The sequence below is a fragment of the Helianthus annuus genome, chromosome 5, assembly GCF_002127325.2.
Source record: "Helianthus annuus cultivar XRQ/B chromosome 5, HanXRQr2.0-SUNRISE, whole genome shotgun sequence".
NCBI lineage: Eukaryota > Viridiplantae > Streptophyta > Magnoliopsida > Asterales > Asteraceae > Helianthus > Helianthus annuus.
The window spans coordinates 12192981-12215719 of NC_035437.2; the positions used below are offsets into that span (position 1 = coordinate 12192981).

Sequence of the window (22739 nt, forward strand, 5' to 3'; positions counted from 1 at the left end):
AGGACTGTTAGGGTCTGTTTGGCAACATCTGAATGGTTAAGTGCTGAACCAGTAAGAGGTCTGAACCATTAAGAGCCTGTATAATGCTTAACCGTTCAGAGACAAATGTCTGACCAATTCAGATTAGAGGTCTTAACCATTCAGACTCTTGTATAAATCTTAACCATTCAGAGGCAAATGTTTGAACCATTCAGACATCTGGTCGTGAAACAAAAAGTTTGAACCATTAAGTGTTGAACTAGTAAGAGGTCTGAACCATTAGAAGTCTCATTAAGAGGTAAACAAACAGAACTTTGGATAAAAAGCACTTTGGACAAAAAGCGGACCCGAGCCATACAAAGTCATGTGTTTTGACACGTTACTCAACCCGCTTCATCTTGTTTTAATGACACGGTGGTTTTGTTAGTTTTTTATGAAAGCCTTGATAATAAGTTAAAAAGTAGTTGAGAACTGCAGAGATGGTTTCACTTTAGCTGAAGCTGCAGGATCCAAGCATCATGAAATTGTGACATAACTATATCATTTTTATAGTTATACTACTTTTCAAACATATATTATCAAACCTTTATATATAAAAGGTATTATAAGAAGCATATATTGAAAATAATGGTTAATGCGTGAAGAATATGCTTCAAATATGCTCTACCACTAACTCTTTATATTCAACTAAATCTTAAATCACTTTCTTGACACCTTAGACTCACATTGTCACATACTTGAAGCTTTGGTGGAGTCCAACAATGCCGCCGCCACGCTTGGCAGCAGCTTAGGGCAGCGGATCAAGGAAGGTCATGGCGATGACAGTGGCAGTAGCCGTGCAACCAGTACTAGGGTAGTGAAGTAGCGAAACTATGTCGAATAGTTGGGCAGCTACACAATCTTTGGCAAGACACAAGAAGATGCTATTTTTCGTTGTCTTTCGGTAATGGTTTAGATGAACTGTGTGTAAAAATAAGTTCATATGAATCATTTTGATGTACCCTTTTATACAATGTTAGTGTATTCGATATTACCTAATGTATCGGCTTTTAAAAGTATGACGTTTGCGTCAGATGTTCAAACTTTTATTGTTAAGTATTAGATTACGACACAAATGTAGAACGAGGGTTGCAAGCATACACAAGTAGTATGAAAACACATTATAGCAGAATCCAAAAACCAAAACCCAAAATGACGAATCAACACAAATCATGATCCCGTTAAACAAAATCCAATCTCAAAACATAAACATGACTCCGTTCACTCTCTACCCTAATATGAAATTTTCAAGGAAAATCCCTCAAATCTCAAAAGCCTTAGTAGAAGAAACCGAGCACCTTACCACCAACATTCTTTCTCCTAGCTTCTTCATGATCCATGATTCCAGCCGATGTGGTTAACACAATGTAACCAAACTGCAATTGTATTCAAGACATTAACTTTTTATTACAAAACATCAAAACAGTATGTTCCAAACCGTAACCTTTTACTTGACCCATCAAACTAGCTATGTGTACAACGTAGTTTAAGGTTATAAGAAAGGTTACCTGTCTAGATGGAAGAAGTCTTGCAGTCCAGGGCTCGATTTCCTTGACACCAACATCAAAACGAGGACTGATAACCCCACATTTGTTCAAGCGTCCATTTAACTCAACCACGATCTTACCAGATCTGTGGTCATCGACGTACTCAAACTCACCGATATAACCTGCAGTTAAGTACCAGAAAGACGTCATTTATTCAGATCTTGTTTAAAAAAAGTGTGAATAAAAAAAGAACAGAATAGAACATACCATGCTTTTGCATAACCATAAGGAACTTGATGATAACTTTTGAAGATGGCCTAATCATGACCTGTCTTTTCCCCCTCTTTTCAGCATTGTACATGCTCTTAAGGGCGTCGTTTAGGACACTAACTCTCACCATCCTTACAAATTCAAGACACTGCAAGAGAACAATAGAAAAGTAAACATCAGCTAGAAAAAACATTAAACTTTACTTGTTTATCCTTGCACTTTAAAATGCCATATTCCGCCCGTGGCACCATAAGACTTCATAAGTCATGACTCATAACCAGGCCCTTCGGTGAACTTGACAATTTAGCGTTATTGCTCAATTTCAGCTTATTCTCTTTCAAACGTTAAAGTTGGCTTTGTTGATCAAGTTGAAAATTCTTAGCTTTTTATCTATAATATGAATAGATAAAACAAAAAATCAAATTTGGTTTATAGGTTTTCAACTTGAGTTGAAACTCAAACTGAACTTCATGCTTGCTTTTAGTTTTAGTTGGACATTAAACCAAATCAGACAGAAGAACCAAATATATATACTTAGAAATAGAAAACTATTTGATGTTAAGCTTTTTGTTAATTTGTGTTATGACATTAAACAATATCAGGCGCAACGGTATACAACTTGAATTAAAATTATTTCTTAGTCAAATTTGGATTGTTTCTGATTCTTATAAACAAACCATCCACAGTTAAATTCCAGGTTACTCAACTCAACTTCAAAATGAAGCGATTTTCAAATTCACTTCAATAATTTGCATATAAACAAACCACAAACCCAAAGTAACATAAAAACAGCATGTCCCTATTTAGCATTACAAACATCTGAAAGACTATGCAGTTAATATCGGTGATATATCGGTCATATCAATCCCTTAGTAAAATATCGGTGTCAAATATCGGTACAGATATTATCGGCGATATTGACCGATATAACCAATATATCACCGATATTTGACCGATATAATTGATATATCACTGAATTATTGGTGTTAAATTGCTATATATATAAAATCTGCATTATATTAAAATTACCGACATCCCACCAAGATAACCTATATTTCAAATATCGGTCCTTGACCGATATCCGATATTTCACCGCATTAACTGCATAGCTAAAAAGAAAAAAAGCACTCACATATTCAAACAACAATTATCTCAGAGACTACTTCAACTGCTGTAATAGTTCAACAAAGCTAGCAATTGCACCACTTAACCAAACCACAAACATCAATTTGCCTTAAAACAGTTAAATGTAACTGACACTTGACAAACAAATTTCCAATTTAAATGCACACTAATCAATGAAAACCAGATCAACATTAATCACATAAAAAAGTTGATAGATCGCACAATAAAAAAACCGAATTGAAACAAATAATGTCAACAAATACAATAGATAGATGAAGATACGAGTGTCGGTACATGACGCGGTCGTAGATCAAGAAAACTAGGGTTTACCTCACAGCAAAAATGGCAGCGGCGGTTCTGAGTGCGATACGAGTGAAGAGTTGCAGCAAGCGAGGTGCGACTTAGGGTTTAGGTTTTTATATAGGGTGCGTCAAAAGTGGGGTAATTTTGTCAAGTTACATAAAATCCCCTAAACTATACGAGCTTTGTCACAAATTTAAAAAAGAATTAAAAGTGAACTTCAAGGATTCTCCTTTATCTTTATACTCATTTTCAGGCGTTGCCCTTTATGTTCAAAATTGACGAGTTTTGTCCTTTATGTTTCATATCATACGCGTTTTGTCCTTTAGACGTAACCCAGTTAGTTTTTTCAGTTAAATTTGGTCGTATATTTTGCACATGAGGGCATTTTTGTCAATTCAAAGGTAAGTTCAACGGTAGATTTACAGCTCAAAGCTTCTGCAACCTTTGAATTGACAAAAATGCCCTCATATGCAAAGCACATGACCAAATTTAACTTAAAAAACTAACTAGGTTAGGCCTAAAGGACAAAACGTATATGATATGAAAACATAAAGGACAAAACTCGTCTGTTTTAAACATAAAGGACAACGCCTGAAAATGGGTATAAAGATAAAGGACAATCCTTGAAATTTACTCTACCTTTTAAGAAAATCTATCAGTGTATTAGAAAAAAACGTTAGAAAAATATGTGTACAAATGTATAATTTATTAGGTATTATTCACGATTGTATCTTTATAAAACGTCGTCAGCTACCCAAGTAGCTCCTCTCACAACAAAAAAAAAATGTCTCTTCGTTCAGTCACAGAATTTGTAGACGGTTGGGATTCCAAAATGCCATAAAAACACCCAAGTTCGTATCATGAGCTAAAAACGCCCTCAAAAAAGTTCATTATGATTTCTAATGTGTTGTAACGTTACGGGATTTTGACAAAGATGAATTATAGTTGAGCTTCAAATCTCTTAAATATTACACTTTCACTTTTATCTAGTTGTCTTTTAAAGCCTAAAGTTTCTAAAATTATTAAAAACAAAAGTTTGGATTCTTTTTAATGAAATAGTATTGTTTTACCCTGCTTAATTAAAGTTTCGTTGACTATCGTGGACCAAAGGGTCTGTAGACTAACAGTATCAAGGTGTGTGGCAGGTGTTCATCCCCAAGAGATTGAGATTTCTGGTCTCATAAACACTAACGTAGATTTCAGAGAGTGTACCATTTATATGTTCTAAAAAATACCCCTTCATGAACAATTTTCTCAACAAATTGTGTATGTATAAAATTCTCAAAATTACTTGTTATCGCCTTTTAATCAGGTTTCTAACAACATTAATCAAATTTTAATCTTAGAATAACTTTGAGTTGTATGCTATCAAGTTCAATTGCATATGTGAGCTCAAATTATGGCGGGTAGATTTTAAGTTTAACTAGGAATAAGACCCGCGCGCGTTGCGGCCAGGGGCGGACCTACCTCTTTGGTAGGGGTAACCCCCGCTACCCCTTGGTCGGAAAAAAATTGGAAAAATTTGTGTAAATTTTGGAAAAATTTGACGTTTTTCCGATTTCGTTACGGCTTATTTATAACACGTTACCCATTGGTCGGAATCCTAGATCCGCCACTGGTTGCGGCGCGGGTACTGCGCAAATATCGAACGGATTAGTCTAAGCGTTATGTGATGTGTTAACCATATGAAAACGCGCGTTCGAACGTATCTGATTGAACTCAATGTATCCTATAATTGCATTGCGATTCGATCAAAACGTAACGTAAATCGAATTTATATCGTACAATCACAAATTTTATTTGTTTATGTTGTACAGCGATCGAAAGTGAAAAAAATGAATATCAATACCGGTTCTGATAACATTGATATTGTCCGGTGAGTATTGATTCGGTTTGTAACAGTACTGATCAAGAATGATAAAACGAATCCCTAAACATTAAATAAAAAGCAGAAGGTACGAAATAAAATGGTGTCGCGTGTTCGTATAAGCCAAAGAGAAAACATGTAGAATATTATTATTATTATTATTAGAAAAAATATAAGACTATATTTTTTAAAGAAAAGGTGTATTTATTATCTATGTAAAGTGTGTGAGTGTGATATTAAATAGTCACATTTCATCCTGTTGCCCTTTCTTCATTGCTCTAAATTGTGTATTAGTGTATTGTGAATAAGAAAAAGCTGGTGGCAATTTTTTTCATCATTAGCCTTGTTTAAAAGTCTTTATTGATGTTTCAAAACTGCTACAAAAACTGTCTAAAAGTAGTTTTTATTCTGTTTTGTTAGCATGTTGGACCTACGTTGGGTCCAGGTCAAATAATTCCATCATCGCCCACTCGTATACAGCCGCAACGCACACAAATCGAACCGGTTACAATTTTTGTTAATAACAGTTACAGTTAGGTAACCGACTATTTTGTGCACCTCTAGAATGTGTTATACATCTTCTTTTATCTGATAGCGGCACAGCTAGTAACCTGGCCAACCACCAACGCTTTCCCCGATCTCTCGGCTCTGACGCCCTAACGGTTAGGTAAACGGCTATTTTGTGCACTTGCAGAATGTGTTATACATTTAGCGGCATAGCTAGTACCTTGGCCCAATTGCTTAAGAGCAGATTTATCCAACGTGATATTGCTTAATGTGGCACAACGAATGCGCATATTATCATTTCCTTGCATAACACACATGTAAACGCTTCTTATTCTGTATACGGTAAAAGAAATTCAGTATCACAGTCAGATGCTGCTGGAAATGCAATCTCACAACATGAGGCTAGAGGGGAGGAGAAGCTAGACGAAGGACGGACGAACGGACCCTTCCTTCGCCGGAATCGGTTACGGAAATAAGAAGGATGAGAGGGATTGGGGAGGAGTTGCTCTCACTGTCTCACACACACTGACACACATTAGTATCTTTACCTTGGTACATGTTCAAATGAAGATGTGATTTGGGGTAAAACAAAAAAGGCCGAGGCATTTGAGATTTTTTTTTTTTTAAGTTTTTGGTGTTATTATATTGATATTGGTTTTTTATGTAATACCAACACCAAGGTCACATTAATCGAATGTTAAAACTTGCTAAAATCTTCAATTCCAAAGGCCTCCTTATCACCTTTGTGAACACCGAGTTCAACCACCAACGCCTTCTCCGATTTCTCGGCTCCGGCGCCCTAACAGTTAGGTAAATGGCTATTCTGTGCACCTCTAGAATGTTTATACGTTTTGTTTTATCTGATAGCGGCGCAGCTAGTACCTTGGCCCAGTTGCTTCAAAGCAATTTTATCCAATCTGATATTGCCTAATGTGGCCCAACGAATGCGCATATTATCATTTCCTTGCAGAACACGCACGTACACGCTTCCTATTCTGTATACATTCAAAGAAATTCCGTAACTCAGTCGGATGCAGCCCCTGTCGTCAACACGATGCCGCTGGAAACACAGTCTCACAACATGAAGCTAGAGGGGAGGACGGGCTAGCCAAAAGACCAGGCCTTCGCCGGCGTCGGTTACGGAAATGAGAAGGATGAGAGGGACTGGGGAGGAGTTGCTCTCACTGTGTCACACTCACTAACACACACCGAGACACATTAGTCTCTTTAGCCTGGTACATGGTTTCAAATGAAGATGTGATTTTGGGTTAAGGAAAAAAGGCCGAGGCATTTGAGATTTTTTTAAGTTTTTGGTGTTACTATATTGATATCGTTTTTTTTATGTAATACCAGCACTAACGCAAGGTCACGTTAACCGAACGTTAAAACTTCCTAAAAACCTCAATTCCAAAGGCCTCTTTATGACCTTTGTCAACACCGAGTTCAACCAGCAACGCCTTCTCCGATCTCTCGGATATGACGCCCTACAAGATCTACCGCCCTTTCACATTGACACCATGTTTGACGTGTATAGAAGTGTTCAAAGGCATATTCGAAAAGTATTGAAACTGGGTAGGGATTATTTTCAAATTAAATGCATATTTAGTTTCATGATAGCTGAATTTGATTTTCGCTATCCAAAGTAATAGTTTTACGGCACAAACTCATTTAATTTACATGGGATATCACTATTCAACTGTACAAATTTCCGGTAAAATGTCTTTTATTTTATTTATCATACACATGGTAAAGTTTACTTTCATTTACTCTGGTCCTATTTTGAAAACTAACCAAAACACATTATTCTTCATTTCTTATTCGATTCGTGGGTAAAAACGCAACACAACACAACACTTCAAACAACAGCAGTTAATTGAGTAAAGAAGCAAGTGGTTAACTAATGGATATATTCGTCTGGAAGTCTAGCAGGGATACACACTTAGATAGTTAGATAATGTCCCTTTCATTCACCAAAATTTGTAAAAAAGCAAATTTATCCATATGATAGTTTAGTTTACTTACATTTATAAACGTCGAGACATCCCAGCAAAATTTCATAAAGCCGTTGTCTTCGGCAAATAACAAAACCAACCATACATACATGAATCAAGTTCATTCAGTTTGACATAAGAGCAGCACACATGAAACCTAAACTCAGTTGAGAAACCCTAGATTGTGAATTAAAAGGAATGTGCTAAGGGAAACTCACCTGAACAACAAAATAAAGGTCCTGGTAGCCTGCAACTTCAAAGCCCTCTAAAAGATTTGAAATCCTAGAGCTAAAATCGTGAAACCCATTACTGCAATTCGTTATAGCGTTACCGGAATTTGATGATTTCTTGATTTCTTATGCGTTCTAATCCTCTGAATCTTGCACTGAGGACTTCCGATTGTTCTCATCTGAGAGAAAGGTGAAAGTAGCACTTGGAGATGATAGCAGAAGGGGACACACGTTGCAAGATAAGTGAAAGCTGAGAAGGAAAAAGGCGAGGTGTTTTGGTCGGTGGCAAAGGCCACCGACTTTGTACTTTAAGATATATATGATAATATGACAAAGTGGGGAAAAATGTAAAAAAAAAAAAGCAAGCTCAACGCATTTAGACGGCTCCTTTCATTTTTTTCTAACCAAGTGTGTGATGAAAAGCAGAAACCTTGATACTTAAATTAACTGAATTCAAACTTAAGAGACCTCTTCAGTCTTCACGTCTAGCCGAGCCAATAGTTATAAGCTTGTGTCTAAGCATTGGGAAGATTGGATAGTAAACACAAATCAAAACAATATTTTTTAGTACGATACAAAACGGGTCAAGTCAAACTACCCACTTCACTGGATCAGGCACCAGTGTAAATGGTGCAATACAACACAAATTCATGTTCAACTGTTGAAATGTTCATGTCACCTGAGGAGCGACTCCCATTGATCTTAGACTTATTGTTTTCAAAAAAATGAACACAGCTTAAGTGCAGATGCTTTAGGATTTGAGGGATGCCCCAGCTTTCACAAGGTCCTCTAATGCTTTAGAGATCTGTGTTTCTGTCATCCCTTCCAGACGAATACCCTTCTCGACACCCATGTCTGTACATAAACCAAAAGGCACATAAGTACGACACCAGGGGACAGATGATGTGTTATCAATAATGCATGAATTATTCTAATACAGTGATCTAACAATCAATAATGCATGAATTGTTCTAATACAGTGATCTAACAATCAATAATGCATGAATTGTTCAAATACAGTGATCTAACACACAATTGTGTCTTGAATCTCAATATAGTGTTTCATGTATTCGAAGTTCAAACCCGCAAGGAAGATTGAAGCCTTCGGTTAAATCCGTTTAAGAACTAAGAAACTCAAATTAAAGGATAAAACAATCTATAAGGTAGTAATGTTCAGATATATGATTCTTGATTCAAATAATAAACAAAGCAGTGCTTTCCATAGAAGAATAAGACAAGAGTGTTTAAGACGCTAAGCAGTCTCTAGTCCAAGAAAAAGGAATGTCACAAGCTTGTGTTTATCGGAATTCTGAAATTATCAGATATTGTGTTTAGAAGCTTGCATGTGAGAATCAGAGGCAATATCAACTACTGGCACCACTTCAATTCTCTTACATTCAAATCACATCAATATGCTTGTGTTTTTCAACTAAACTATAAGATAGGAAAAGCAAAATGAGATCTTTCCATTTTTTTGCGCAAATGGTGTGATATGACATGCTTATCATGTAGTTATTGGTCTAAACTCTTGAAAGAGTTATTTGTAACTCTATATTTCCAAATCCCCAGTATAGACTACACATATCATTTCAAATTTAGATTAAAACATTTCCTATGATCATTAGAATCTGTAGCCAAAATATGCAGATAAACCTGTTATTTGAACCTTACTTGGTTGCTAACTTATTACGTACAAGTGGTTAGTAATCAATACGCATACTTAGTCTTTAACCAACAACCAGCATACACCTAAGTCATATCATAAAGCAGAACTACACACAACAAATGTCTAAATAACATACTGTGCCAACAATTTCACGCGCAACTTCACCAATTTCTTATCATCAAGCGACATTAAAAGACATCCTCGATCCATCCAAAAGTCCGACTTCTAATTTTAGTTATGGCTCGCGTCATACGTTGTTGTTAACAGGTGTAAACAAACCAAGAGACTTCAAAAAACTAGATACACAGCATACAGATGCCACATTAACTTTTAATATTAAACCTAACATTTCACAAATGAAAATTTGCACGTTGTAAAACTACATATGTTCTAGCTAGCTCCATTTCTCAAAGTCAAATAATTAATATCAAATATACAGTTTAATTCACAGAGTAGTTATCTCAGCCTTAGATTATCACAAAAATCAACAAGAACATCAGTACAATCTCAAACTAAACCACAATATACAGTCAGTATAACATTAAAACAGAGATATTCGCACCGTATCTTGCCCACAGTTGAGGCTCGGTGCCGCTGCATTCGCGAATCAATATCGGCAACTTAGGGTTTGCTTTCTTCAACTCCTTGTAATTCTTCTCAACAAACGCTCTGTCACCAAAACAGAATTAGTAAATTAATAGCTACGTTTCAGATCTAACTAATTCAAACCGAATTGAATGAATTCGAGACTGCAGAGGTGATGATACCTTGTGGAAGAACTGGCGGGTGAAGTCTGACAAAAGAGGACTCGTAGCTCTTTCAGATTCTTCGATAACTGTCCGATCCAGGCCATCTCCGATCTCCGATATCCGGTGGTGTTGAATCAACGGTGGTGTTGCGGCAGCTCTGAGATTTGTAAAATGGTCGCCGTGCAGCTGGGGGAGAAAAGAATGTGGGAGTAGTTACAGATTAGTCCTCTAACTCTCTCAATTGACATAAACAGCCTAATAGGAAATATATTGGGGGTGTTTGTGTTTGGGATTCCTTAACTTATGAGAAGTTAGAATTTCTTACTTCTCAATTTTTCCTTCTTTAAGCCATTTCAAGTAGGGCTGACAATTCTGACACAAACATAATAACACGTCACGAACCTACACGAAGTTATCATGTTTCGTGTTTGACCTTAACAGGTTTCGTGTCTAAAACAGGTCGACACGATAAGACCTTAACAGGTTTCGTGTCTAAACAGGTTAAAACTCATTAACATGTTAAGACCCGTTAAGTACATGTTAATAATTAAAAATTAATAAAATACTATATGTGGGTGTAGACATGGGGTCATTAGTCATGGGACCTTGGATGAATTATACACAAACACACGCGGTTCTTTTTCCACAATCCAAACCCTAATTTTCAAATCTCTCTCACAAACACCACCATTCACAATTCGGTTTACGGCTTCCCCAATTTGGTCGTGTTCGTGTCTTAAACAGGTCGTGTTCGTGTCTTAACAGGCCGTGTTCGTGTCTTAAACAGATCGTATGATACGTTGGTAATTTTTTCGTGTCTTAACAGGTCGTTTTGTGTAACCTATTTATTAACAGTTCGTGTTCGTGTTTCAAAAATCTGACACGATAAGATTTCGTGTCGTGTTCGTGTTTACGTGTTTTGGGTTCGTGTCTTAACAGATCGGGTTGACCCGTTATGCCAGCCCTAATTTCAAGCCATAAAAGTTGGGATTCCTTTTAGCCATAAAAGTCTTTCTCTCATATGGTGTTTGGGATTCATTTCAACTTCTAATAAGTTAATAAGTAAAAGTAGCTCCAAAATAAGGAATCCTAAACACCCACATTATTCAACAACCGTACCCACAACAAAATGTAAATGTAAATGTAGGATGTAAGTAAACCATGCCTCTATTCTCAAGGAATAGAATTTGAGAGAGATTCTTTTTCTCTAAAGCAAATTTCAGACAAACTAACTAACTAACTAAACATATAAAATTATAAAGCTACCAATAACTGATACGTGGTTAAAAGTTCTTAGTTTCTCGTGTTTAAATTTGTGTTTTTATGTGAATTTAGTTCTCAAATGCCCTAATTTGATACAGTTTGCGTTTTGCAGGTCTAGATAAGTTTAAGGTGCATTTCAGGAGTTAAACAAGGCTTTGGATCGGAGCTAGGAGAACCCAGAGTGAAGAAATGAAAGAAACGGAAAAATTGGTTAAAATCGCGTCGGCGACACCCTTAGGGGCCGTCTCTGACGCCATATGGTTCATGTAAGGGGTCCGTAAGTAGAAAATGAGTGCATCGGGAAGCTTAGCGCGTCGGTGACACCCTTCTATGGCGTCGGCGACAGCCTTGTCTGGTCAAAATCGCCGTTTTGGTAAAAAAAAAAACGTCATTAATTCCGATTTTTAATGCTTGATTTGGGGATTTCGATTTTGGGAGTTATATAACATCTCTTGGAACCATTATCCATCATCTATCATCATCTCTAACACCATTTTTCATAATCCATCCATTTGATTGAAGATTGCAACCCGAAATTGGAAGATTACAAGATGCACTTCATGAAGATTGGAGGCTAATCCATCACGATCAACCTCGGGTGTAGAGTTGGTAAGGTTTTAGGGTTCTTATCACATTATTTGATTTGTAGATTGTTGATTTAACAATCGTGTATTTGAAGATTATGTTAACTGTGTTAGTCTTGTTTTGAATTCATGAATTGTCGATAAATACTCGCACCATTGACTTTGGGAAATGAATTTGGCTAATTATGATTTGATATAAATTAGGGTTTGTTCATGTTCTGTAACACCCCAAAACTCGAATTTTAAATTCGAGTAACTCGTTTCCATATGAGTATCTCATGAAATAAAATACTAGGCTAACATCCCATTTTAGATGAAGTTATAAAATATTATTTTATAATTCGTTGGGAAATGAGGGAAAATAATTTGTTGTGTAGCAACATATTGTAATGGAATGTATTCTGGTAATATATGTCGATAAATATGATGGGTTCGGTTCCGGGAAATACGGCTACCTCATATTGTGACTCGCCCGAACTTGAAGGGCCATTGTTATAAAAATCAAACATGAGGGGAGTATTATGTAAATAACCAAAGTCCAATGTATAAAAGCCCATTTTTGGCTCATTTTGGGCAGAATTCTCTCTCAAGTTAAAGAGAGAAATAAGAGAGAGAGAACTAGAGAAAGAGGGGTGGCCGGTGGCGACATTTGGCGGCGATTCGCGGTGGCCGGAGGTGGTTGGATTTGTGAGATTCAACCTGGAACCAATTATCGATGCTAGAACGCAATGGTAAGCTCCGATTTCCCTAAATCACTGTTTAAAGTTGTTAAAATTGTATAAATCAAATCTGTCCAGAATGTGATTCTATAACCCAGTTACAAAGAATCGGACGATCTGCGAAATGTAACCGTTGGATCATCTTGATTTTTGTATACAAATCTTAGGCTATAGGGTGTGGGGATCATGGTTGGGACATGATTTTCCACTTAGGAACATGAATGGAATGTTACACCACCCCCTTGATTGATCAACCATGGTTTGCATGGATTAAACCATGGCAACCATGGTCCTCCTTTCCATTTTTAAACAAATCATTTCCTTTTTCTTTAGACAAAGATAAATTAAAATAAATAAGTGGCTAGTGGTTTGGGTCATGACCACACCTTTAGGGTAGTGGTGGATGGTGGATTAGATGTGGGTTACATGGCACTAACATGGAGGGCAATGGTGGTCATGAGGGTCATGACCACACCCTATAGCCTTGTAACATATATATCATCACTTTGAATGGTGGAAATGTAAAATAGAGTTGTTAAACTCGAGATTTAAACTCGTTTTCATAGCGGCTCTTATTTGTGTTTTTATAAAAACACAGCCCCTTAGAATCGATTTTCCCGGAGATCCGACAGTTGGATTGAGCTGAAATTTTGACTGTAGCTTTCTGGAATATGGGCCTTTAATACCTCCAAAGTAAATTCCGATCAGAGGTCGGGAACTAAAGTTTTAAAACTGAACTGTTTATAACAAAATTCTTGTACGAAAATAAGGAAGTTGAGTGTCACACCCGTGTCAAAGGCGGAAGCGCGTAGTGTGACTTGATCGGTTTCCACAGCATACGATGTAAGTAAACAAACTATATGATATAAAACATACACGATGTTCATCCATTCCATAATGTAAAGATACAAGTCAAAAGTTGTTTTGTAGCAAAAGACAACATAAGTTTATAAGTTCTACAAACAAGACTTGTTCAAAATAAAGTTTTTGAAATAACGAGGTTTTGCATCCTATGTCCCGTTCGAAGACGGGATATATGGATCAAACCCTCCAAAATACGGATGACATCGTCTTCATAGTAAACTTGAAACTTCATAATTTGTTGCACCAAGATCCACTTAGTTACCTTCGATACATGTAAGTTTGAAAACATCAACAAAAGTTGAGCGAGTTCATGTGTTTTAAGTTCGTAAGCATCAAATGAATCTGTAAAACATTTGAAAGTTTAAGTATCGAAATCCGGTATGTAAAGCGTAAATGAACATGTTTGTCACACCCCAACCGATGGCGGAAACATCGGGATGAGACGAACAAATTGCTCAAAACAACATAACACTAATTGTGACAATATAGATTAAATCAAATTTCATAAATGACTAAATTCAAATACATTGTTTCATATAAAGACAAATAGCAACAAACATGGTTTATTATTAAAATGGGTATCTAGTCCATTCTAACTTGACTTCTTCATCTTGACTATCAACCTGCAACATGTATTAAAATAACATCAACAAAAATATGTTGGCGAGTATACAAGTTTGATACATAGCATAGTAGAATAAAATGTTTAAATGTGCTCATATCCAACATGAATAAGATGATACATGTTACTACTTTGTCATTTAATATCGTTCAACATCGTTCAATCTCGTTCAACATCGTTCAATCTCGTTCAACATCGTTCAACATCGTTCAACATCGTTCACATAAGAGATTAACAAGCATCAAATTATTTCATGTTTAAATGTGGATAGAGTGTGATTAAAACAAGACTCAAGTGTTGTGTAATTTGAATATGGAATACATGTTGCACCCAAATGTGTTTAAAACGAAAATGGGAGCGAGTATACTCACATGGTTGAGTTGCGTTGCGATTTCTTGTAATAACGCGCGAGTAAAGATTGGGAAATAATCCAAGAGAACGAACAAGAGAAGGAATTAACCTAAAAGCGAGAGGCGGTCACTATAAGTTTAAATAAATAAATATCCTAATTTTTATGAATTGCATATTAGGTGTTTATAATTTAACTCGTCATTAATGTTAATAAAATATAATGAAAACGTTACTTATTTACGTTGTTAGTGGATTTAAGGGTTAGGTTTTAAGAGAAAAAGGAATTAAAAGTAAAACATATTATTTATTATAAGAAAATAAAGAAAATCATTGTATATAAAAAATAAAATCTAAAATTAAAAAAAAAAGCGTCCAAAACCACTGAGCTATAACAGTTGGATCGGAAATGTTTCGATTTTTATTTTATAAGAAAAAACACTTCTTAGCAGTTTCATATTCATTGTTTTTAAACATATGCAAAGGACTAAACTGTTTCCTTTTTCTTTGTTCTGTTCTTGCTTTCTCAAAAAAAAGACATGGACATCCTCTTTAATAACAACAGCGACAAACATACATGTATTATTATTATTTTTTTTTTCTTCGTTAAACACTATTAATTCATTTCATTATACATATTTCAGTAATTCATGAAACAGAAAATAAAACGATTTGATTAGGAAAAAAAATGTATACCGAGATGAAAACAATCCTTGTCGCGATGTCCGTAGTTCCTCGGTTGGCTTCCGACGTGAACCAGCGCGAACCAAAAGATGATGTGCGAATTCTCATCAGCTCCGACGACGTGATATCCGTAAGTCGCCTACTCGATCTCCGGCGACTTCGAACTCCGGTGGGTTGCGAGAAAGAGGAAAGTTAAGTTGTGAGAGAGGTGCGTTGAGAACGGCCGTGAGAATGTCGTTTATATAAGTTCCTTGTTAACGTGATTTTGGCAAGAGTCGAAGTTTCCGAAAATTGAAGAGGATGAATGATGTTTGTTTGTAGACTAGGTTCAACCTTTGTATACAAGGAAACACGGAATGATTGTAGCCGAGAATAGAAACGCGGAATCAATTGCCAATCACCGAGTAATCGGCGAAAAAAAAATGGAAACAATGGTTGTCAACTTTTTGTCTTGGCGGCAAATTTAAAAGAGCTGTACGCGTAAAAAGAAAAGGAAAAGGAAAGAAGCTGTTGGTTTGCTATCTTGTTTTCTAAAACAATAATCTTTATTGTAATGTTACAATTTAAACCCTTAACTAAAAATTACTTGACCAACTATATTAACTTGGTTAACTAACTTGAATCGTAAGATGACTAACTAGATTGTGTTATAAAAGACAAAGTTTTTATTTTATTTTTTTTTGTAATGATGATATTTAATTAAATTAGTTAAAATAAATAAATAAATAAATAACCATATTTATAACCGAATTAAATTAGGATAGAAATATTTGAACTATTTATTTCGCGGAGCTTTCGAGTTTCAAGGATTAGGATCCGAATTTCAAAACGTGTCGGATTTTTTTTTTTTTGGAGTCCATTTTGACGAATGTTACAGTCTCCCCTACTTTAGGAGATTTCGTCCTCGAAATCTAAGAGAAAAAAAACTTTTGAAAAGATGACATCTAAAGATTTAAAAGAAAAAAAATAGATGAGACTTTGATCATGATGTTTTGTTTAAGGAATTTGTTTTCACGAAGGCGTTATATAGCACATAGTTTCATATAGCATATAAAGGATTGAATTAGTTTCACATAGCATAATCATTAATTTAACATAGTGTAATATAGATAATGAAAGCATCGTAAATTTAGTTTGTTCATGAGAGCTTATTATTATTTGTTTTAGATTGCGAAGATAGTGGCGATTCGTGTCTTCAAGCTTGAAATGAAATAACGTTCAACTATAAAGTTTCATTGAAAACGAAGAAGAGTTGGCAACTACCTCTGAGGTAAGGAAATCACCCCTAGCTCATTGGTGAAGTTGAAAATTGAGCGAAGCTGATCGTCAAGGTAAGGAAATCACTCCTATCTTGATGACAAACTTGGGAATATGAGTATTAGCATAAAATTTAGAACAATCCACATGACACACTTAGTTAACAAGATTAACGTATCACTGGCATGTGAATAAACATGTCAACCCATCGTGTACCGCAAAGTTGACTACCCAACATCATCGCAACGAAGAGGGTGTAATGTTGTTAATTTAACATGACCACTAGAATACGGGCGGGCGCTACTCCTATAGCACTACGCATAGTGCTATACATGTTAAGGTGTGGGTTAAAGGACAAGTTTATCACATAAGAATAACCCAGTAATCACGAATCAAGTATACTAGCATGCATGTATTAGATGGGAATGATATATATCGTACAAATGTAAAACACATGAAAATTGAGATAGCATAAAAGAGATTCAACGTAAAACATGGATTGTCACGGAACGTAACATAAGACTATTCCAAAGTAAATCGAAGTCCTTTTCGAATTAAGGAAGCGTGCTTTGGCCTAATAGACAAATACTCTCATCGAGAAGCGATTAACGATATTTGTCCTTCCAGTTACTACACGTCCTTAATCGATTGGGAAAATCGAAACTTTGGCGAGAATGAAAATCGAGGAATGGGACTAGTTAAACAAGATACAAGTTTCACCTCTAACTTGATAACATCGTACCCTAATGTGGTTGGTACTTATCATAAGATAAGGGTCCACTGGAATATGAAATGGAAAACTCCCTTCAAGGTTTGGATATCACTCCTAACTTGAGGGTAGATTTCTGCAAAAATCAAAGCATAGCTGAATGAAAATCATCACCAAGTGTGGGAATCACCCCTATCTTGATGAATCATTTCGATTGTATTGTAAGAGTGTCTTCAAGGCCTCCAAGTGTGTATTGTGTTAGCCTTAGGAAAGGCATGTATATTAAGAGTCCAAAAGAATAGGGGGAAGCAAAGAAGATAGAAGGGAAGTTGTTTTAAGCAACACATAATGAAAAAGCTCCTAAACTATAGACTAGGCAATGCATTCCTAATTCCCTATAGTTATGGCTCTGATACCAATCTGGTATCAGAGTACTCCTACTATAGGCTAGGCAAAAGTAAGACAATCCTACCTAATTCCCTATAGTTATGGCTCTGATACCAATCTGTCACACCCCAACCGATGGCGGAAACATCGGGATGAGACGAACAAATTGCTCAAAACAACATAACACTAATTGTGACAATATAGATTAAATCAAATTTCATAAATGACTAAATTCAAATACATTGTTTCATATAAAGACAAATAGCAACAAACATGGTTTATTATTAAAATGGGTATCTAGTCCATCCTAACTTGATTTCTTCATCTTGACTATCAACCTGCAACATGTATTAAAATAACATCAACAAAAATATGTTGGCGAGTATACAAGTTTGATACATAGCATAGTAGAATAAAATGTTTAAATGTGCTCATATCCAACATGAATAAGATGATACATGTTACTACTTTGTCATTTAATATCGTTCAACATCGTTCAATCTCGTTCAACATCGTTCAATCTCGTTCAACATCGTTCAACATCGTTCAACATCGTTCAACATCGTTCAACATCGTTCACATAAGAGATTAACAAGCATCAAATTATTTCATGTTTAAATGTGGATAGAGTGTGATTAAAACAAGACTCAAGTGTTGTGTAATTTGAATATGGAATACATGTTGCACCCAAATGTGTTTAAAACGAAAATGGGAGCGAGTATACTCACATGGTTGAGTTGCGTTGCGATTTCTTGTAATAACGCGCGAGTAAAGATTGGGAAATAATCCAAGAGAACGAACAAGAGAAGGAATTAACCTAAAAGCGAGAGGCGGTCACTATAAGTTTAAATAAATAAATATCCTAATTTTTATGAATTGCATATTAGGTGTTTATAATTTAACTCGTCATTAATGTTAATAAAATATAATGAAAACGTTACTTATTTACGTTGTTAGTGGATTTAAGGGTTAGGTTTTAAGAGAAAAAGGAATTAAAAGTAAAACATATTATTTATTATAAGAAAATAAAGAAAATCATTGTATATAAAAAATAAAATCTAAAATTAAAAAAAAAAGCGTCCAAAACCACTGAGCTATAACAGTTGGATCGGAAATGTTTCGATTTTTATTTTATAAGAAAAAACACTTCTTAGCAGTTTCATATTCATTGTTTTTAAACATATGCAAAGGACTAAACTGTTTCCTTTTTCTTTGTTCTGTTCTTGCTTTCTCAAAAAAAAGACATGGACATCCTCTTTAATAACAACAGCGACAAACATACATGTATTATTATTATTTTTTTTTTCTTCGTTAAACACTATTAATTCATTTCATTATACATATTTCAGTAATTCATGAAACAGAAAATAAAACGATTTGATTAGGAAAAAAAATGTATACCGAGATGAAAACAATCCTTGTCGCGATGTCCGTAGTTCCTCGGTTGGCTTCCGACGTGAACCAGCGCGAACCAAAAGATGATGTGCGAATTCTCATCAGCTCCGACGACGTGATATCCGTAAGTCGCCTACTCGATCTCCGGCGACTTCGAACTCCGGTGGGTTGCGAGAAAGAGGAAAGTTAAGTTGTGAGAGAGGTGCGTTGAGAACGGCCGTGAGAATGTCGTTTATATAAGTTCCTTGTTAACGTGATTTTGGCAAGAGTCGAAGTTTCCGAAAATTGAAGAGGATGAATGATGTTTGTTTGTAGACTAGGTTCAACCTTTGTATACAAGGAAACACGGAATGATTGTAGCCGAGAATAGAAACGCGGAATCAATTGCCAATCACCGAGTAATCGGCGAAAAAAAAATGGAAACAATGGTTGTCAACTTTTTGTCTTGGCGGCAAATTTAAAAGAGCTGTACGCGTAAAAAGAAAAGGAAAAGGAAAGAAGCTGTTGGTTTGCTATCTTGTTTTCTAAAACAATAATCTTTATTGTAATGTTACAATTTAAACCCTTAACTAAAAATTACTTGACCAACTATATTAACTTGGTTAACTAACTTGAATCGTAAGATGACTAACTAGATTGTGTTATAAAAGACAAAGTTTTTATTTTATTTTTTTTTTGTAATGATGATATTTAATTAAATTAGTTAAAAAAAATAAATAAATAAATAACCATATTTATAACCGAATTAAATTAGGATAGAAATATTTGAACTATTTATTTCGCGGAGCTTTCGAGTTTCAAGGATTAGGATCCGAATTTCAAAACGTGTCGGATTTTTTTTTTTGGAGTCCATTTTGACGAATGTTACAATGTTGATCATTAATGTGTAGCTAGGACATTAATATGTGTGCCGACATAGGAAGCCACCAACCCGTAAGCGATTTAGTACCGGTCCACCCGGCGAGGGTAACAAAGGAAACTCCATGTGGCCACACAAGGACCCATGAGTGGGGCTCGCCCTGTACCCGATAGATCTACCCCCTTTGTTCCGTGGTCTTAAACAAGATTAATGGTGCTTTAAGTATCAGCCTATTCGCACGTGATCTACTAATTCATTTTGTTGCTTAACCATACCATAGTAACATGTATTTCCCCCCGAGAGTTGTAAAACCAAAAACGTTTAAAAGAAAAGGGGGACATAAACTCACAAGTTTGCGTCCGTATGTATGCTAGCAGTTCGGGTATCCAATTAGCGCGTAATAACCTACAAGTGCTCTAACTCATTAGACACTTGGGTTTATGTTAATTTATGTACACGTTGCTCATCTTGAACATTATTGTATATGGAACCCTTGTGTATTTTAAATATGTTGACATTTGTTATCCGCGCTTCATGTCAAAGTGTAATATAACTTGCATTCGTTTTCTCATGTATTTTACATTCTTTCGTCGACATGTTTTTGGAGTTTGTTATGTGTAGTGTATTTTGTGTTTAGTTTGTAGAATCCTAACTCTAGTACATACACACAATACACATGTATTTATACACATACACATATAAAGGTTGTAAAATATATACATATATATTTTTTTTTCTCCCTAAAAAAATATATACATAGATATAATAAATAACCTCTTTTTTTTAACTTATAAAGATATATAAGTTGTTTTATCAAAAACCTTCATAGTTTAGGACTTAAACCTTTTTGTTAAAACTTTCTTAATGACAATTAAGATCACTAATCACGTTTAACCCCGTTAATCACCTCGTTAATTATACTTTAAACGTGATTAGATTTTTAGAAAATTTCGCCATAATTTCCCCTAAACTATGGCGTTTTCCACGTCTTAAAAACGTATTAGTTTCACGTTTAAGTCCATAATCACAATCAACTTCAAATCAAGTTCCATAACACTACTTTTTCAAGTAATATTTTCCACATAATTATACATATAACCTTTGAACTTTATATATTCATAATCACATTTTTAATAAGAAAATGATAGCACTTATTAAATCTTTTAACAAGTTTACTAGAAAAATAAATTTAACATACTTTGTCTAACATACTTTTAACACTTTTATAGTGTAAATCATGATGTTTAATTAATTTTTTTTTCTTTTATAAAAGTTATTTTGGCCATAAATCATTTTCAAGTTTAATATAAAGTTCATGTATTAGATGGATGATGATCTTGTTAAGATCTAGACATAAAAATGTTTAGATCATCATTACAAGCCTAATCTACACAAGATCATCTTTGTAAACAACCTACTTTAACATAATCAACATAAACATAAGTATCATCTAACACAACGCAACATAATCTACACGTAATATATCACATTAGTAGACTTTTTATGTAAAGATTAGTGTTTTAATCTTTGATTTATGTTTTGTTCAAGATGATTAACATGTACTTTAGTAATCTACATGTTATAACAAGCTTAAAATAAGTAGTATGAAGTCTTACAACTTTGCACAAGGTCTAGATGAAGATTAAGAAGAAGATTAAGCTCCAAAGTGCCTCCAAGACTTTACACACCTCATGTGACTTACGAATCCATGGGGATCACTAGGAATCTCTTGAATTTTTGTTGAAAGTTGAAGGGTTTTCTAGGGGTGTTTGGCCGAAAATTCAAAGAAGAGAAAGGGATGTTGTGGTAAGATGGTAGTAAAATATTATAATTTCCAACACATGAAATTTTGGTAAATGTAAATCTTATCATCCACACTTCAAGAATCATGACAAATCTTTGAGACATGGAGGAGGTATGGCCGAGATTATGATTTTAGATGTGACTATTATTTATTTATTTATTTTTTAATTTAGACATGTGAGAAATTGATTAATGTTCCTAGATATTTTGGTCATTAGATGTAATTAGGTAATTAGATGTTAAGGGTAGTTTAGGATTATAAACAAGGTCAAATTTGTTTACTAGTTTAGTGGGTATAGGTTTTGGATAGTAAAAATGCCACTAGTTCGCTCGTCGGTTTGATATCGGGTATTGTATAAAAAGTGTTATATCATACCGGGAGCGATGGTTTATAGCGTTTATTCAAGGCATTTACGACACCAAAATATCGCTAACTAGTTCGCTAGAAGATTTGTTTAGGCGTTAAGGTGATACGAATATTGTTTACTAGTCCCTCGGATAAAAAAAGGGGACAAGTTCCGTACGTTGCGATGAAACACCGGTAACTTGTGTTTCGGATATCCCAATGATATCTCCAAGCTTATTTAAGTTGTAAAATATTATTTACAAGTTCCACGGACATCAAAATGCCGTATTTTAGTGTTGCGGACAATTTATTTTTGTTACAGTTTTGGCGCGGATCGGACACTTTATGTTTAGGTGTGTTTTTTTTTTTTCCGGAAAGTTTAATATGTTTTGGTGTTTAGTGTCCCTAATTAGGGATTTTTATTTGTATTTCGTCTATAAAGTGCGTTCATGCCCTTCGTCGCTCGTTCAGACAGTTTTCGGAACTTGCTGGCATGAATAATGTGTTCAGGTGAATAGTGTTTTCAGCATTTTGCCAACATATTAGGACATAGTTTGCAGTTTTCTCGCGACGCAGTGAATGTTTCAATATGGTTTAGCATATTTAACCATGTCGTATGATTTTTAGACTTTGTACGACCTAATCATGCAATAATTAAATCGTAATGAACGTAATTAAACGTTAAA

General features: G+C 35.1%; 2 protein-coding genes and 3 long non-coding RNA genes across 5 annotated transcripts; all 5 read right to left on the reverse strand.

The window, feature by feature from the left end:
- Window positions 1–1107: 1107 nt before the first annotated feature.
- LOC110939980 (40S ribosomal protein S15a) lies at window positions 1108–3364 on the reverse strand. Its single transcript, XM_022181544.2, has 4 exons — window positions 3231–3364; window positions 1773–1923; window positions 1527–1687; window positions 1108–1394 (listed from the first exon to the last, which is right to left on the reverse strand). The coding sequence occupies exons 2-4, from the start codon at window positions 1903–1905 to the stop codon at window positions 1296–1298; spliced, it is 393 nt and encodes a 130-aa protein (XP_022037236.1). The 5' UTR covers window positions 1906–1923; window positions 3231–3364; the 3' UTR covers window positions 1108–1295.
- A 4932-nt stretch (window positions 3365–8296) lies between these two features.
- On the reverse strand, window positions 8297–10457 carry LOC110939981 (NADH dehydrogenase [ubiquinone] 1 alpha subcomplex subunit 2). The gene is made up of 3 exons (XM_022181545.2): window positions 10232–10457; window positions 10027–10133; window positions 8297–8653 (listed from the first exon to the last, which is right to left on the reverse strand). The coding sequence occupies exons 1-3, from the start codon at window positions 10315–10317 to the stop codon at window positions 8550–8552; spliced, it is 297 nt and encodes a 98-aa protein (XP_022037237.1). The 5' UTR covers window positions 10318–10457; the 3' UTR covers window positions 8297–8549.
- A 3166-nt stretch (window positions 10458–13623) lies between these two features.
- Window positions 13624–21595, reverse strand: LOC110939982. The gene is made up of 3 exons (XR_002592669.2): window positions 21521–21595; window positions 20254–20309; window positions 13624–13905 (listed from the first exon to the last, which is right to left on the reverse strand). It is a non-coding gene; the product is annotated as an uncharacterized LOC110939982 (long non-coding RNA).
- LOC118492517 lies at window positions 14128–15721 on the reverse strand. Its single transcript, XR_004894153.1, has 3 exons — window positions 15310–15721; window positions 14637–14725; window positions 14128–14266 (listed from the first exon to the last, which is right to left on the reverse strand). It is a non-coding gene; the product is annotated as an uncharacterized LOC118492517 (long non-coding RNA).
- LOC110939983 lies at window positions 17850–19463 on the reverse strand. Its single transcript, XR_004894154.1, has 3 exons — window positions 19052–19463; window positions 18379–18467; window positions 17850–17988 (listed from the first exon to the last, which is right to left on the reverse strand). It is a non-coding gene; the product is annotated as an uncharacterized LOC110939983 (long non-coding RNA).
- Window positions 21596–22739: the final 1144 nt, after the last annotated feature.